A 12868-nucleotide genomic window follows, 5' to 3' on the forward strand; every position below is an offset into this window, starting at 1 on the left:
GTATAAAACAGCCTCATTCACCAAATCCTCAGCTGCTGAGCACAGGAGAAAATACTGCCCAACAGACATACTCCTAGGCCTCAGCCTTCCTGAACCAGCCCGCGTGCCCAAGAGGGCGCAGCTGCTTTTGGGCCTCCCTGAGGGCACTGCCAGGACCAGAGGATGGAACCAGCTCCCTAAAAACTCAAGCTGGCTGAGATGGTAAACATCCCATCGTGGAAGGCACACACCACAGGCTGAGGGCTGCAGCAAGACTTCTGAAGGAAGGGTTCGGGTACCAGGGCAAGCAGGATGCCCGAGGGCCCTGCCAGGCCCGGGAGGCTGCAACTCTCCACTGTCTCAGCAGCTAAGTCACTGGCCTGACTGAAAATAACCAAGGGCAAAGCATTGGCTCTAACTTCAAAGGGTCAGACCCAAACACCACCGTCCGCCACGAGCAGTGCATACTCACTCTCCACTTCAGGACATGATGAAAAATGCAGTCTGGGCTGTGCACAATGGCACCCAGCTGACAGGAACGATGGGGTCTGAGATCCAACTGTGCTCTGCTTGCCGTGCAAACCTCACAGCTGTGTGCCAGTGGCCTGGCCACAGGACCCTCTGTGCGACCACCACTGTGACAGCGCTGGCTTCCCTTTGTGCCAGCGAGAGAGGCTGCTTCACAACTTACTGGATGTCACGAGAGGGCAGTGCCAGGGACAGGGCAGTCATCTGGGCCATCCCCGGCACTGGGCTTGACTGAGCAGGACAAAGAAGATGCCTCCCATGGTGCTGATGCTAATATCCAGAGTCATTTAGAAAAGGAGACTGAGAGGTGAAGCTCACGTCAGCAAAGCCACCTCCAGAAATGTGGGGTCACAGTGGCTGCTCAGCTGATAAAGGATGCTTCCAGCCTTACTACCCAGTGCCCCCTAATGCCCTTACCCACAAAGGGGGTCATTTTCCTACCACAGGCCACTGTCCCACTGCTGTGGACCTTCTAGTTATGCCAGGGACAAGGCGGCTGCTTTCCACGAAAAAAAACATCACTTCCTCTTCCTCTGTCCCCACCTCCACTTCCTGATGGGGGAGAATGATAAGATGCCACAGACTTCAGTAACACTGATTACCAGGTAAGATTACAAGCAGGAAGGACTTAACCACCAGCCTTCAGAGAAAGAGGGATAAACACAAGCGCCAGGCTTCTGGAAAGAGATTCCAGAAACCTCAGACATCCCGGAAGTACCTAGAGAGCCTCTACCACCTAACTCACCACCCAGCATGCTCGAGTGCACAGAAGGAAAGGTGTGTGGGGGTGGGGGTGGGGGTGGTGCAGCTGGGGAGAAGCAACATTTGCCTGGCAGAGCCAGACCCCTCCAGGAACGCCTACAATAAATCCGCCGAAATAAGGAGGCTCCGAGAGCAGCCCAACACGTGGAACAAAGCAGGTTCCTGGTAAAGAGCAGTGTTTCTAGCAGAGCTGCGAGGGAACAAGGTGGACTGCCTCGCAGTGACAAGCTTGTACTAGCTGTACTAGGTAGGTGTTCCTGGCCAATGACAACGTATCTAAGCATGCAACAACTCTCCCTGGTGAATAACAAAGAATCCCCAGCAAATGGCAGCTGCTGTGCAGAACAATGACAACAGGATGGCTGTCTCCAGGGAGAGAGGAACCAACGGCTCCCCTCGCTTCCTCAGCAGGCCCAGCCCCTCTCCACCCCCACCCAGATGGCCCTGCCTCCTGGTCCACTCTCGCACCACTTCTAGGGCATTTTCCTTTCTCACCGACACTTCCGCAGCCTGCCTCTTTCTGACGGGCTTCTTCTAGGCTGCACTGAACAATAACCATGCGAGGAGACAGTAATGGCTTTTTAACGACTCCTGCTCCAATTATGGAATAACTGCCAAGCCCAGGCTGCCAGCTGCAGCCCCGCCAGGAGACTCGGACAGGAGACAGAGCACTGATGGATGGGTCTTCCAGCTGACCCTGGCGGCTCTTTCATCATGGTCACCTCCTGCCAGGGGCCAGACAGGGAGGCCCAGGAAAGCACCAGCCACTGGCTCAGGAGGGTCATAGAAACCCAGTCTGCAGTGTGCACCAATCCATCCGCCCTGCCCAGGGCCAACAGGGTGGCAGCTTCACCTCCCAGGGAGCCAGCCCCTCTACAGCCACTCGCTTCCCCCGAGTTACCTCACAGAGATCTAGGGCATGACCCACGATTGACAACAAGGGGATGGGGGCACAGGAGCACTTATCCTGTGGGCTGGAAAAGCCAGACACAGCCAACGTATTAGGAAGCCTGTTTCCCTCTCTCTTCTTAGAACCAGTGCTAACTGGAGGCCCAGGGGCCAGGACAACCTAGGGACAGACCCAACAATCTGGACACACTCTCCATACCCACTTCATCCTCCCTTCTTCCTGCCCTCATTCTTTGCCCTCAGTCACGGCGGCAGCTGCCCCAGCTGAACCCTGGAAATCAGAGAAGTGGGCTGTCGGGAGAAGAAGGGTGGCCCAGACCCCCAGCAAGTCCAGATCTGTGGCTCCCGTTGCCTAGCAGTTCACTGGAACACAGTGGGAAGGGGGGCAGCTCCAGAAGGAAGGAGCTCTAGCTCCCAGGATGGGCTATCGCTAGTCCAGCCAGCGGTGCACTAAAACTGCTAAGGGCACTAAGCCCTGAGGTGGTTAATTCAGAACTGTTGTGGAAGGAACATGCCCCAGGATCAACCCCCACCTTGCTCTCTCCTCTTTAAAGTAAGTGCCACAGGTGACTCTAATGCTCAGTCATGCACGTGGGACCACGAGCCACAGCTGGTGATCTCTAAGGAACAAAAAGGAAATCGGGGAGCTATTATGAGGCAACTTTTTCCCATGGGGCCAGGAAAGCCAGGTAGCCATAGATGAAGTGGTAGGCCCACGTGTCCAGAGTACCTCTGTGCTGAACCCAGCAGCAGAACAGAATGAGTCGGGAGTCTCGCTTCATCAGCAGGCACACTGCTCTCCAGAAAGCAAAGCGAGGAAGTGGTGGGAGGATCCTAACAAGAGCCAAGAGGAAAGGGGACGCAGAGACATGTTTAGGCTCAAGCCAAGGAGAAACTTTCTAATGGTCACAGCCATCTGATGGAGGGCCGTTCGGTAGGGACCCTACAGGAGGTGTTCACACAGAGAACTAGGAAGCCTGTAAGGGCCCCTCCAGCTGCAGATTCTCCCTCTGTGCCCTAGAGCTGTGCTTTTCAAGCAGTGCTCCAGCAGGCCCCACGGTGCCAGGAGAGCACTATATCCCTCAGGTGTGCTGGGAATCCAGGTGTGTGGCCAGGAAATCCAGGGAAACTTGTAAGGCTACCTGGAGATGCCACTTGGATTCAAAAAGGTGGACATCTTGTCTATGCTGGGTCACATGGGGGATACAGCCAGGAACCAGATAAGGTCCTTGCCCTCGAGAAGTTCATGACCTGGTGAGGGAAACTCCGGGTAATGGCCTCAGGACCATGTAGACAAGAGCACTGAGGACAGGGCCAGGCATCAGGTCTCCCCCCACCCCCCAGTGGTCCTCCAATACACCTGTGGGCCTTCCTGACTCTGAAAGCTCCATCTACAACTTGTAAAAGGTAAAGTCATGCACTGAGGGCATTTAACATTTCTCAAGAATACCAGTGAAGAGATACTGGCAGAAATGGATATTAGTAGTAGAAAAAAATTAAAGGGAAGAAGGGATTACAGTTGTTAAACTTTATAAACTAAATGGCTCCCTTCTAAGTCAGAATGTAAGATTAATCTATGATCATTATAAACTGAGCCAAAATTACCCATAAGAAGATTATCACCAGCTATCATTGCTTCAAAGAAAATGAGCTGGGCGCAGGGAATGCAAGGTGTAACCATCACAGAGCGGGTAAAATGCCCATAGCAGAGCTAGCAAAAAGTCGGCCAACCCCTCTCCCCCAGACCAATTGTCACATTCCAGTTCTGGCATGCTGTGACATTAGGGAAACCTCATGCCAGTCAGAGCACGTGTACGCGTGCCGCCCCCACCCCCATCTGCAAGTAAAATGCCTTGTCTGTCTTCTGCCCCAGTTTTCTCTGTTATCAGACCGGCATGTGGCTTTGACTGAAATCAGCAGCCCAGTTAATGCCAGAGGCAATTTGAATCTCCTTCTCTTAGCCCAGGTCTCCCATTTTGGAAGTCTGCACCCCAAGTCCAATGCTTTCCCAGGCTCAGTGCATGCCCAGAAAGACTCCAGTAGGGCAGGACAGGAGGGATCCTGGAAACTTCTGCCTACAGTCCACCTCTAGCTAGACACCTACCCTCCCTGCAACAGAACAAGAAGGCAGGGTGACAGAGGGATGGGGAAAGCAAGCAGAGCAGGGCCACAAGTGCACCACGCTGCTCCTCTGAAATAGGCTTCCAGGGTGGCAGGATTCTGTGCCGCAGGGCTGAGTGTGGGGGCCCAGGAGAGAAACTGGGGGAGTGGTGCAGTGGATGGCAGTTGAGCCTGGGCTGGGCCAAGGGCCACATCACTCTGTGCAGGATATCAGTGCCCTGAGCACTTGCTGGAACACAGTCATTTCCCAGAGACAATTCTACCTCCTTGAGACCCCTTTCCCAGGAGCAGGATTAAGTCACCCCAGTTTGAGGCAGATGTTCTCTGAAGCCCATGCACTTACTCTACAAGTTGCTTTTGTCTTTGGCTCCCTGGGAGAGGCTTCCTTGAACCATGACCTGGCCTGGCCCAACTTCCAGTATGGCAGATCCTAAACGCACATCATCTCCACAGCCATGAGGGCTGCCCTCCCATCCTCCTCGGATAGTCTACGGCCACCACCCTGCCATCTGGACCCCACGGAAGTACTTCCACAGCACTGGAGTCCGCTCAGCCCACAGACACTGCCAGGCACCTCTGCTGGGTGGCTAGACAGTTAATGATACTTTGTGGGGCTGCACTGTCTTCTAGAAGGTCTTCAACCCACATGTGCCAAGAAAGGCCAAGATACTCCAGAAACTACCTGTGCCCCCAGCCTGCATAGCTGTCTGGGGTGGCAGCTCTTCTTAGCACAGCCCCAAGTCCCTGATGGGAATATCCCCCTGATCCACGTGAGACTCTGAGGTGCAAACGCATGTGTCTGCAGGAGACCCTACAGGTGACTCGTGTGTGCACATGTGTGGTGTGGTGCTGAGGAGGGACACAAAACGACCTGGGAAGCCCTGAAGCCCCCACAGGTGCTGAGATTAGAGGCAACAACAATTCTCAAGAGAAACCCTCAATTCGCAGACCACTGACAGGTGCCTATTTGCAGAAGGATCTGCTTCTAACAAGCCTCGGGCAGTTTCAGCTGGTTTCCATTTGGGATGCTTGTCTGGACTCATAAAAGAGCTCTGTCAGAATTATTTTCTGTCAGTGACTGATATGCTCCTTCCCGAGAGCAGGCTGTGTTACAAGGCAGGTTCTGAGGGTCTGATCCTGCCACCCACCAGCATGTGCACCTGGGCGGATGATAACATAGTGGGCCTTGGCAGTCCAGAACCCTTTTTACACACATGCTCTCTGGGAGGCCTAGAGACAGCCCCGTAGCCCATGGCAACCAAGGAGCCAATGGGTGGCCAAGGATCTGGTGCTGCCATGGCAATGAGCTCCTTTCCCTGGTAATAGAATGGAGTAGAGTGGATGGGGAAAGACCTGCACCTGTGTGAGACCCCAGAGACCACCCCACCCCCACCCCCGCAGGTGGGGAAAGCCTCACCATCCTTGGGACAGAACAGTGTCTGGAAGCAGAAGGTGGTGGGCTTCCCTGAGTGTGCCTGGGCTGTCGAGGCCTTTTGTGCACCTGAGGACAGTTCTATGTATTGTGAGCTGGTGTGTGTCCAGGTGTAGACCTGCTAGCAGGCAGATTACTGAATCTTTGAAAGATACTGAGTAGCACTTGTGAGTGGCTAGTGGCAGGTATTTCAAAATAAAGGATGTGTATGTGCACTGATATGCAGGCATGTGTTTCTGTGTGAGCCCAAGAATTCATGTGTATAGAGATATGGGTACATGTGTATATGAGCAGCTGTGTGCTCTTGGTTCAGAATAACTGTCTCCAGGAATCCACGGTTTGAGGGTGTGAAAGGACCAACAGGAGCACCTTCGGCCCAATGGGCAGACGCGCGCAGATGTATGGGTGTGTGCGCGCACGCTATACAGGCGTGTGACTGGGGTGCTGGGCCAAGAGGGGGCTCAGAGCCGTGTGCGCTCCCTCCCCAGGTGGCCACATGGTGCTGCTGGACCCAGCGGGGCCCACACAGGTCCCTTCCAGCAACCCTGGCAAATAAGGGGGTGGAGCAGGGCAGGCGGGTTCAGTCCGCAGGAGCCCTCAAAGTTGAGGTAGGAAACACTAGCGCCTCCCACCCGCGCCCCCAGTGTTGGGATAGGTGGAAAGAGTATAGGTGCCCTGCACCCAGGCAAGGTATCCTCCGCCGCCCGCCAGCGCTACGTCCCAAGCTGGGGGCGGCAGGCGTCCCTGGCCCAGCACCGTCGACCCTATCCCAGGGCCTTGGCCTTGGAGGGCGGTGGTCTGGGCCTGCGCCCCCGAGTTGAAGAGAAGGTGGGGGCCAGCGCCCGCGTACCTGTAGGGAATCCAGTCGGAATGCGGCTTGGAAGTCATGTCTCTCGGGGGCGGGGCGGCGGCTGCGGCTCTGGAGGACCCGGCCCGTGGGGGCCGGCGCGGGGGCCCTGCTCAGCTCCCCGGCCGCCCCGGGCCGCATCCTCCCGGGCCGGGGCGCTGGGCCCCGCCGAGGCCCGCGCTGCACGCCAGGGCCCCGGCCGCGGGCTCGGCGAGCGGCTGCCTGCGCTGCGCGGCGATGGGCGAAGCGGCGGGAGTGCGCGGGGCCGCGGCGGGCGGGCGGACGTGCGCGCGCGTGGAGGCGGGGAAGGCCGGCCCGCACCGCCCGGCGCCCCTTCTAGCGCCGAAGGCGGGAGCGCTGCGTGGCAGCGGCCGCCCGCCCCGGCTCCCTCGCCCCGCCCCGCGCGGCGGAGACCCCACCCCCAGGCCCGCGCGGGGCCCCCGGAGCGCCCCCGCCCCCTTCCCGTTCCCCTCCAGACGCACCGATGAACCCGCGCCCACTTTCGGCTAATAGCCCCGCTGCCAGGTCCCCACTCTGAGCCTCAGTTTCTTTCTCTGTGAAACGGGGATAATTCAAACCCCTACCTACCTACCTGGCCTATGAATCTCGGCTAAGGGATGGGAAACAGCTGCTCGGACTGGGCGGGGGCAGGGGGCGCGGTGGAGGAGGAATTCGCTTTTGCAGGAAGGGGTCCCAGGGAACCTCCAGGCCAAGGCTTGGAGGCTGGCCTTCCCCGCACCTACCCCCCCACCCACACACACCCGCCCAGCCCCTAACCTTCTGTCTTTGGTTTTAGTAAAGGAGGTGTTTCCCAGCAGGGCGTCCTTCCTATCTAAGTTGTGGCAATCAAGGGATGGGTAATATTTACTGCGTTGCCAGCTTACGAAATTTCTAGTATTTAATGTCTACAATAGCCTTTAGAGACAAATATTTTATCCCTATTTCCCAGAGAATAAAGCCTCAGGAATGCTAAGATGCCCAAGGACACAAAGCTAGGAGGCCATGGAGCTGAAGTTGTTCCAGGATCTCTCTGTCCTCCAAAGTCCTTTCTAGGGGCTGCAATTAATGGGAGGCGAACACCTCTCAACAAAGATCACCTGAAGGTCTCCGTGTGCTGATGAGGTCCCGGCTGTGACTAGAACCAACTTTAAAGCAAGGCATGGCCAGGGGCCTGTGAGTGCGGAGCAGGTGCTCAGGGAGGGGTCTGCCGAGGGGCACAGTCCTCACACCGCACGTGGGTGTCCTCATGTGCACCCTGGATTCAGCAGCACCAGCGATGCCAGATGAATGTCAGTGTGGGTATCCTCTGGTGCGAAATAGGTCGTGTGACTGCTGACTGGGCAGGAGGAGTGTGACAACAGCCAGGTGGGTTGAGGGAAGGCCCCGTCCTGCTGTCCTGGGGACACAGCCAGGACCCCCACCCTAGGACTCTCCCAGCCTTTTAGCCTTGCCTCTTATCTTTCCCGTTAGATATAAAACACAATAAACAAAATACTGGGAGCATCTGTTGAGCATCAGGAGCTGTGTTAGCTGCCATGTATATAACTTGTTTAATCCCCACTACCATCCTAGGAGGCAGGTGTCATTTTCATACCCATTTTACAGCGGCGGAAACTGAGGCACAGAGAAGAAAAAGATCCTGCCCATGTCACATAGCTGGTCAATGGTGATGCTAGCATTCGCACACAATTGGTTTCAGCCCACAGTCCTTACCCTCAGCCTCCTTCCTGCCCATGGCAGTTCATACGGTGCACGCACACACACCCTGGCCTCTCTCTCCAGGCTTCTGGAGCATAGGACAGGTCAGATCCATCTCTGTCTGGCACAGCATAAATGCTCTGTGAACACCGTGACCTCTGATTATTAGTCAACCTCCAAGAGCTATCACAGTCACTGGGGACAGAGAACAGACGAAATAAATCACCTGGGAGTGGGGTATAGGGGGCAGAAGGCAGAGCTGTTTCTTTGCCTGCTGGGATGTTTGGCCTGAGCCTCTGTTTTCACCCTTGTCAGGCTCCCAGGAGGGGCGGCAGAAAGATTAGTCCTTACCTTGGAGGCCACAGAAGAGCAGCAAAGCACTGCCCCAGAGGCCTCTGTCCTTAGGACAGAACCTTGCCTAGAAGCAAGAGGCCAGAAGCTTTGGACCCCTTGGAGGCCCCGCCCTCCAGGCCACCTCTCCCGAAGTTGCAATTAGCACCTACTGTCAGAGATGACTAGAGCCTAGAAGTCTTTCCCTTCAAGAATTTGAGGCTGTTTTTCCCCCTTTATTCCCAAATTATCTGACACCTTAAAGCAATCAGAATTAAGTTGGAAAGTCTCAGGAGCCTGGAGTAATTGAATCTATTAAATAGACACTTTAGACTCTGTCCTAAGGGAGCCAAATCTGGAGGTAGAGTGATGTGCAGGAATAAGATGGCTTTCCATGTCTCTTCCTGCAGAGGCGGGTGTGTGTATGGGATGGGGGGAAACTGTGGAACTATGTGCCAGTGTCTGCATGAATGTGTGTGTGTGACTGCATGTGGGTGTGTGTTCACATGGGGTGTGTTGGGGCGGAATGAGAGTGCCAGTGTACGCCTGAGTGTGTGTGTGTGTGTGTGTGTGTGTGTGTGAGAGAGAGATGGCCCTGCAGTCTGAGCAGGTCTGCACAAGAACATTTGTTGATGGTGTGCTTATGTGTGTGCAAGGGGAAGACATGTGTGCTTCTATGAGTTCTATGTGTGTTCACACATAAATCAGAACTTGTAATGGGTTTTTCCGCTCAAATGTCTTCCTTGGTTGACATTTTAAGTTTATGTCCCTGGCTTCCACCAAAAAGCGACTCCAGAAAGTCATATGATGTATATTGTACTAGGCCATGGTTCAAAGTTGTATTTTTACAACTGTACTATACAATGACCCTTGAAGAAGGGCCTAAGCTTTACAGATTTAGCCCCAGGAACAAGGTTATCTCAGCTGAAACACTGCCAAACAGAGTCCCAACATGACTTCCTCACCACCTGCCCAAATCCTACAAGGATAAGTTATTTGCTGTAAATTTACATGTTCCTTGCTGCATTTTAGGCATTTTCAAACAAGGTGATGGTTTGTGAGGGGATTGGAGAAATGCACGGGGACCCTCACATCTGCCACCTGAGCTTAGGGGCCCCAGGGCAACCCCCCCCTCAGCAAGATCCGTTCACCCAGAGGACAAGGTTAGCATTTTGGCACCTCGCCACTTCCAATGTGGAGTCTTATATTTTCTGTACCTAATGTATTGGTTTCGTTGAGTGTGGGCCACCTCTAGTCAATCTTGGAAGCAAAGGATTATGAATAATAAATGAAAATTCATATTGGGCCCTGCCTGGTGGCTTGGCATTGTGACCCTACAGCCTGAGGACGGCAATTCAAGTCAACCAAACATCAACGCGACCCCACTGGACTCGGGGGCAGGGCTGCTCCCAGGGAGCTTTCAGTCTGGCGGGGGAGGTGGGAAGAAGTGACCATACCCAGCACTAAGGCGTTGGTTTATACTACAGGTGGGCAAAGTATGGGGGGCTAGGGGATGCATAGGAGGGGCAGTCAGTGGGACTGAAGGAGGACAGTCAGGTTAGGACAAACCTGTCCTGAGAGGGGGAAAAAGATGACAGTTAAGGTGAGACTTGAAGGATGAATAGGATTTTGACAGGCTGATAAGAAAGCAAGGGAACAGTTACTGATCTTCTACAATTGACTAGGCACTGTGCTAGGGTCTTTTATAAAAGGACATTCCAGATAGGGAGGATGACATGAGAAAAGTCATTATTTCATGGAGACATGAGAGTATGTAACCAGTGCACTTGAAAACCAAGGTGGGAACCAGCGTGGTCGTGCAGGTGAGTGGTTTGGTGTGGCAGGAGATGGACCTAGAAAGCTAAGGAAGGGCCGGATCGTATGTCACTCTGAACATCAGGCTAGGGAGTTTGGATTTTATCCTATGGCCAATGGGAAAGCACTAAAAAGTTTTAAGCCAAGAATAACCTGCCCAGATGTAACCTTCAGAGAGATATAATTGGGAGCAAAAGGGAGGATAGAGGGAGGGAGACAAGGCTAGCAGTATTGAAAGCTGCTAGATGGCTACTGGGAAAGTCCAGAGATGAGCAGACCCGAAAACAGGGTCTGGTGCCTTTTCAAAGCTGTCAGGTAGAGATCATGGCAAGATGGTAGCATAAGTGCAGGTGGCCAGATAGTACCCTCTGTAATTCTCATTTAGATAACTGCAGAATACACAAATACCATCGCTCCATTGTCGATGATTAAAGTGAAATAAGTAGGCTGACAATGTCTTTGAAAAAATGCAGGGTAACTACTAGTAAAATTAAAAACAATATGTCTATTTTCCAAATCACTGCTGAAGATAATAGCAAATAATCTACATACACACACAAGAAAGCATAGTGTACAGGAAACATAAAACTCAGAAGGCATAAAACTGCAGTCCCCAACCCCTGGGCTGTGGACAAGTATGGTCCCTGGCCTGTTAGGAACCAGGCCGCACAGCAGGAGGGGAGCTGCCGGGGAGCAAGGAAGCTTCGTCTGTATCATCACCGCCTGAACTCCGCCTCCTGTCAGATCAGCGGTGCATTAGATTCTGCACTATGGTGAGTTGTATAATTATTTCATTATATATTACCATGTAATAGTAACAGAAATAAAGTGCACGATAAATGTAATGCACTTGAATCATCTTGAACCCCCCACCCCCACCCTGGTCCATGGAAAAGCTGTCTTCGATGAAACTGGTTCCTGGTGCCAAAAAGGTTGGGGACCACTGGCATAAAACGAGGTAACAGGAATAAAACCAGATATAATGGTTATGCAGTGAATGTAAATAGAGAGCCCGTGAGCTTGGATCATACACAACTATCATTGTTGAGTACGTGCTCTATGCCAGGCACTCCTCTGTGTTTCATAAAAACAGGTATGGACAACGGGACAATGGAACGGAACTCTTCCAGTCTTTGCTCTGGTTAGGGCTCTGAATGAACGGATACCACATTCCAAAGCGAGTGGCATACACCTCTTGGGAAAGAGGCGGTGGAACCCGGGTTCTGTACCATTACCCGACACCCATCTCCTTCCATACAAAATATGACAGAGGCTGAAAAAAGGGATATGGGGAGCTTAGGAAGAATTTTAGACAGGGACCTTGGAGTCCAGTGAGCTGTAATAAGTGGGAGGGGTGAGGAGTGCTATTACCTTCACCCCAAATCTGGAGAGTGGGGCTTTAGAGAGACCCCTAGAAGAGCATCTGTGTGGCCACAAAGGTCTTGGAGCCACAGTGGACAGAACCACAGAGACAAATCCAGAGAGAGAGCTGCTGCTCCCAGGTTTGCAGGGCAAAGGACACATGAGTGTTTCCTGTGGACAGATGTGGGTCCCAGCATGAAAGCCAGCTGTGATTGTCTTAGATCCAGGCCAAGAGGGCTCCCTTGTGGGAGGAGGGGACACTGAGGGAGGGGGTGGGCCCAAGCTTCCCAGGGCCTGAGAATGGAACCTAGGACCAGGTAGGGGAGAGAGCATCACCCACATCAAGGGAGGTACAGGAAGAGATCTCAGAGATGGGGTGGTCTCCACAAGCCCATGAAAACACCCCAGTGCAAGAGAAGGCCCAGAGATGTGACACCAGCTCCTCAGACCATTGCCATTGAAGAACTTTCCTACCCCTCTCCTCTCCCTCCTCCCTCCTTCCTCTTTGGGCTCTTGACAGGGTCAGAACTGTCCTTTGCCAGCTAGACCCTCTCCCCACAGGCAGCTGGCCTACAGCAGACCGTGCTGAGCAAAAGGAATTGGTGGAACACTGAAGTTTAAAGAATTTTTTTAATACAATAGACAGGATGCATTAATTACTGACAAGACAACATTTGATTACCTGAAAATGGCCAGAAAAGTCATGAGACTTACCCTAAATTTCATCTCATTTTAGGGGAAAAAAACGGCCCCATAGAATATATTCAAAGAGATCGTGGGAGACAAAAATAAAGCTTTGTGATTACGTCTCATGAGTCATGCCTATTCAACCTAACAGTTACACACCCTTCTCTCATTGAATCCTCACAGCAACGCTGTAAGGTAGGAACTATGATTGTACCCATTTTACAGATGATGCAACAAAAGTTATATATAACCTGCTCAAAGTCACACAGATAATAAGTGATAGAGTTCAAATTCAAACTCAAGCAGCTGAAAGTTCTAGAGCAAACAGAACTACCTTCCTCTAGAGAAAACCAATGATGAGAGCCTTAGCCCTTTGACTCTTTAATTCCTGTCCTAGA

General features: G+C 53.1%; 1 protein-coding gene across 3 annotated transcripts in view; it reads right to left on the minus strand.

Annotated features, from left to right (window-relative positions):
- TUB (tubby bipartite transcription factor) overlaps nucleotides 1-12868 on the minus strand; it is an 87229-nt gene that overhangs the window by 13385 nt on the left and 60976 nt on the right. Inside the window, exon 1 of one of the 3 annotated variants that reach the window (XM_012654361.1) lies at nucleotides 6582-6619. The exons of the other annotated variants lie outside the window; for them this stretch is intronic. Within the exon in view, the coding sequence (XP_012509815.1) occupies nucleotides 6582-6619 (38 nt within the window). Of the gene's footprint in view, nucleotides 1-6581; nucleotides 6620-12868 lie in introns of those variants that run through there. 3 annotated transcript variants of the gene reach the window in all.

The sequence above is a fragment of the Propithecus coquereli genome, unplaced genomic scaffold, assembly GCF_000956105.1.
Source record: "Propithecus coquereli isolate 6110/MARCELLA unplaced genomic scaffold, Pcoq_1.0 Scaffold44, whole genome shotgun sequence".
NCBI classification, from domain to species: Eukaryota; Metazoa; Chordata; class Mammalia; order Primates; family Indriidae; genus Propithecus; species Propithecus coquereli.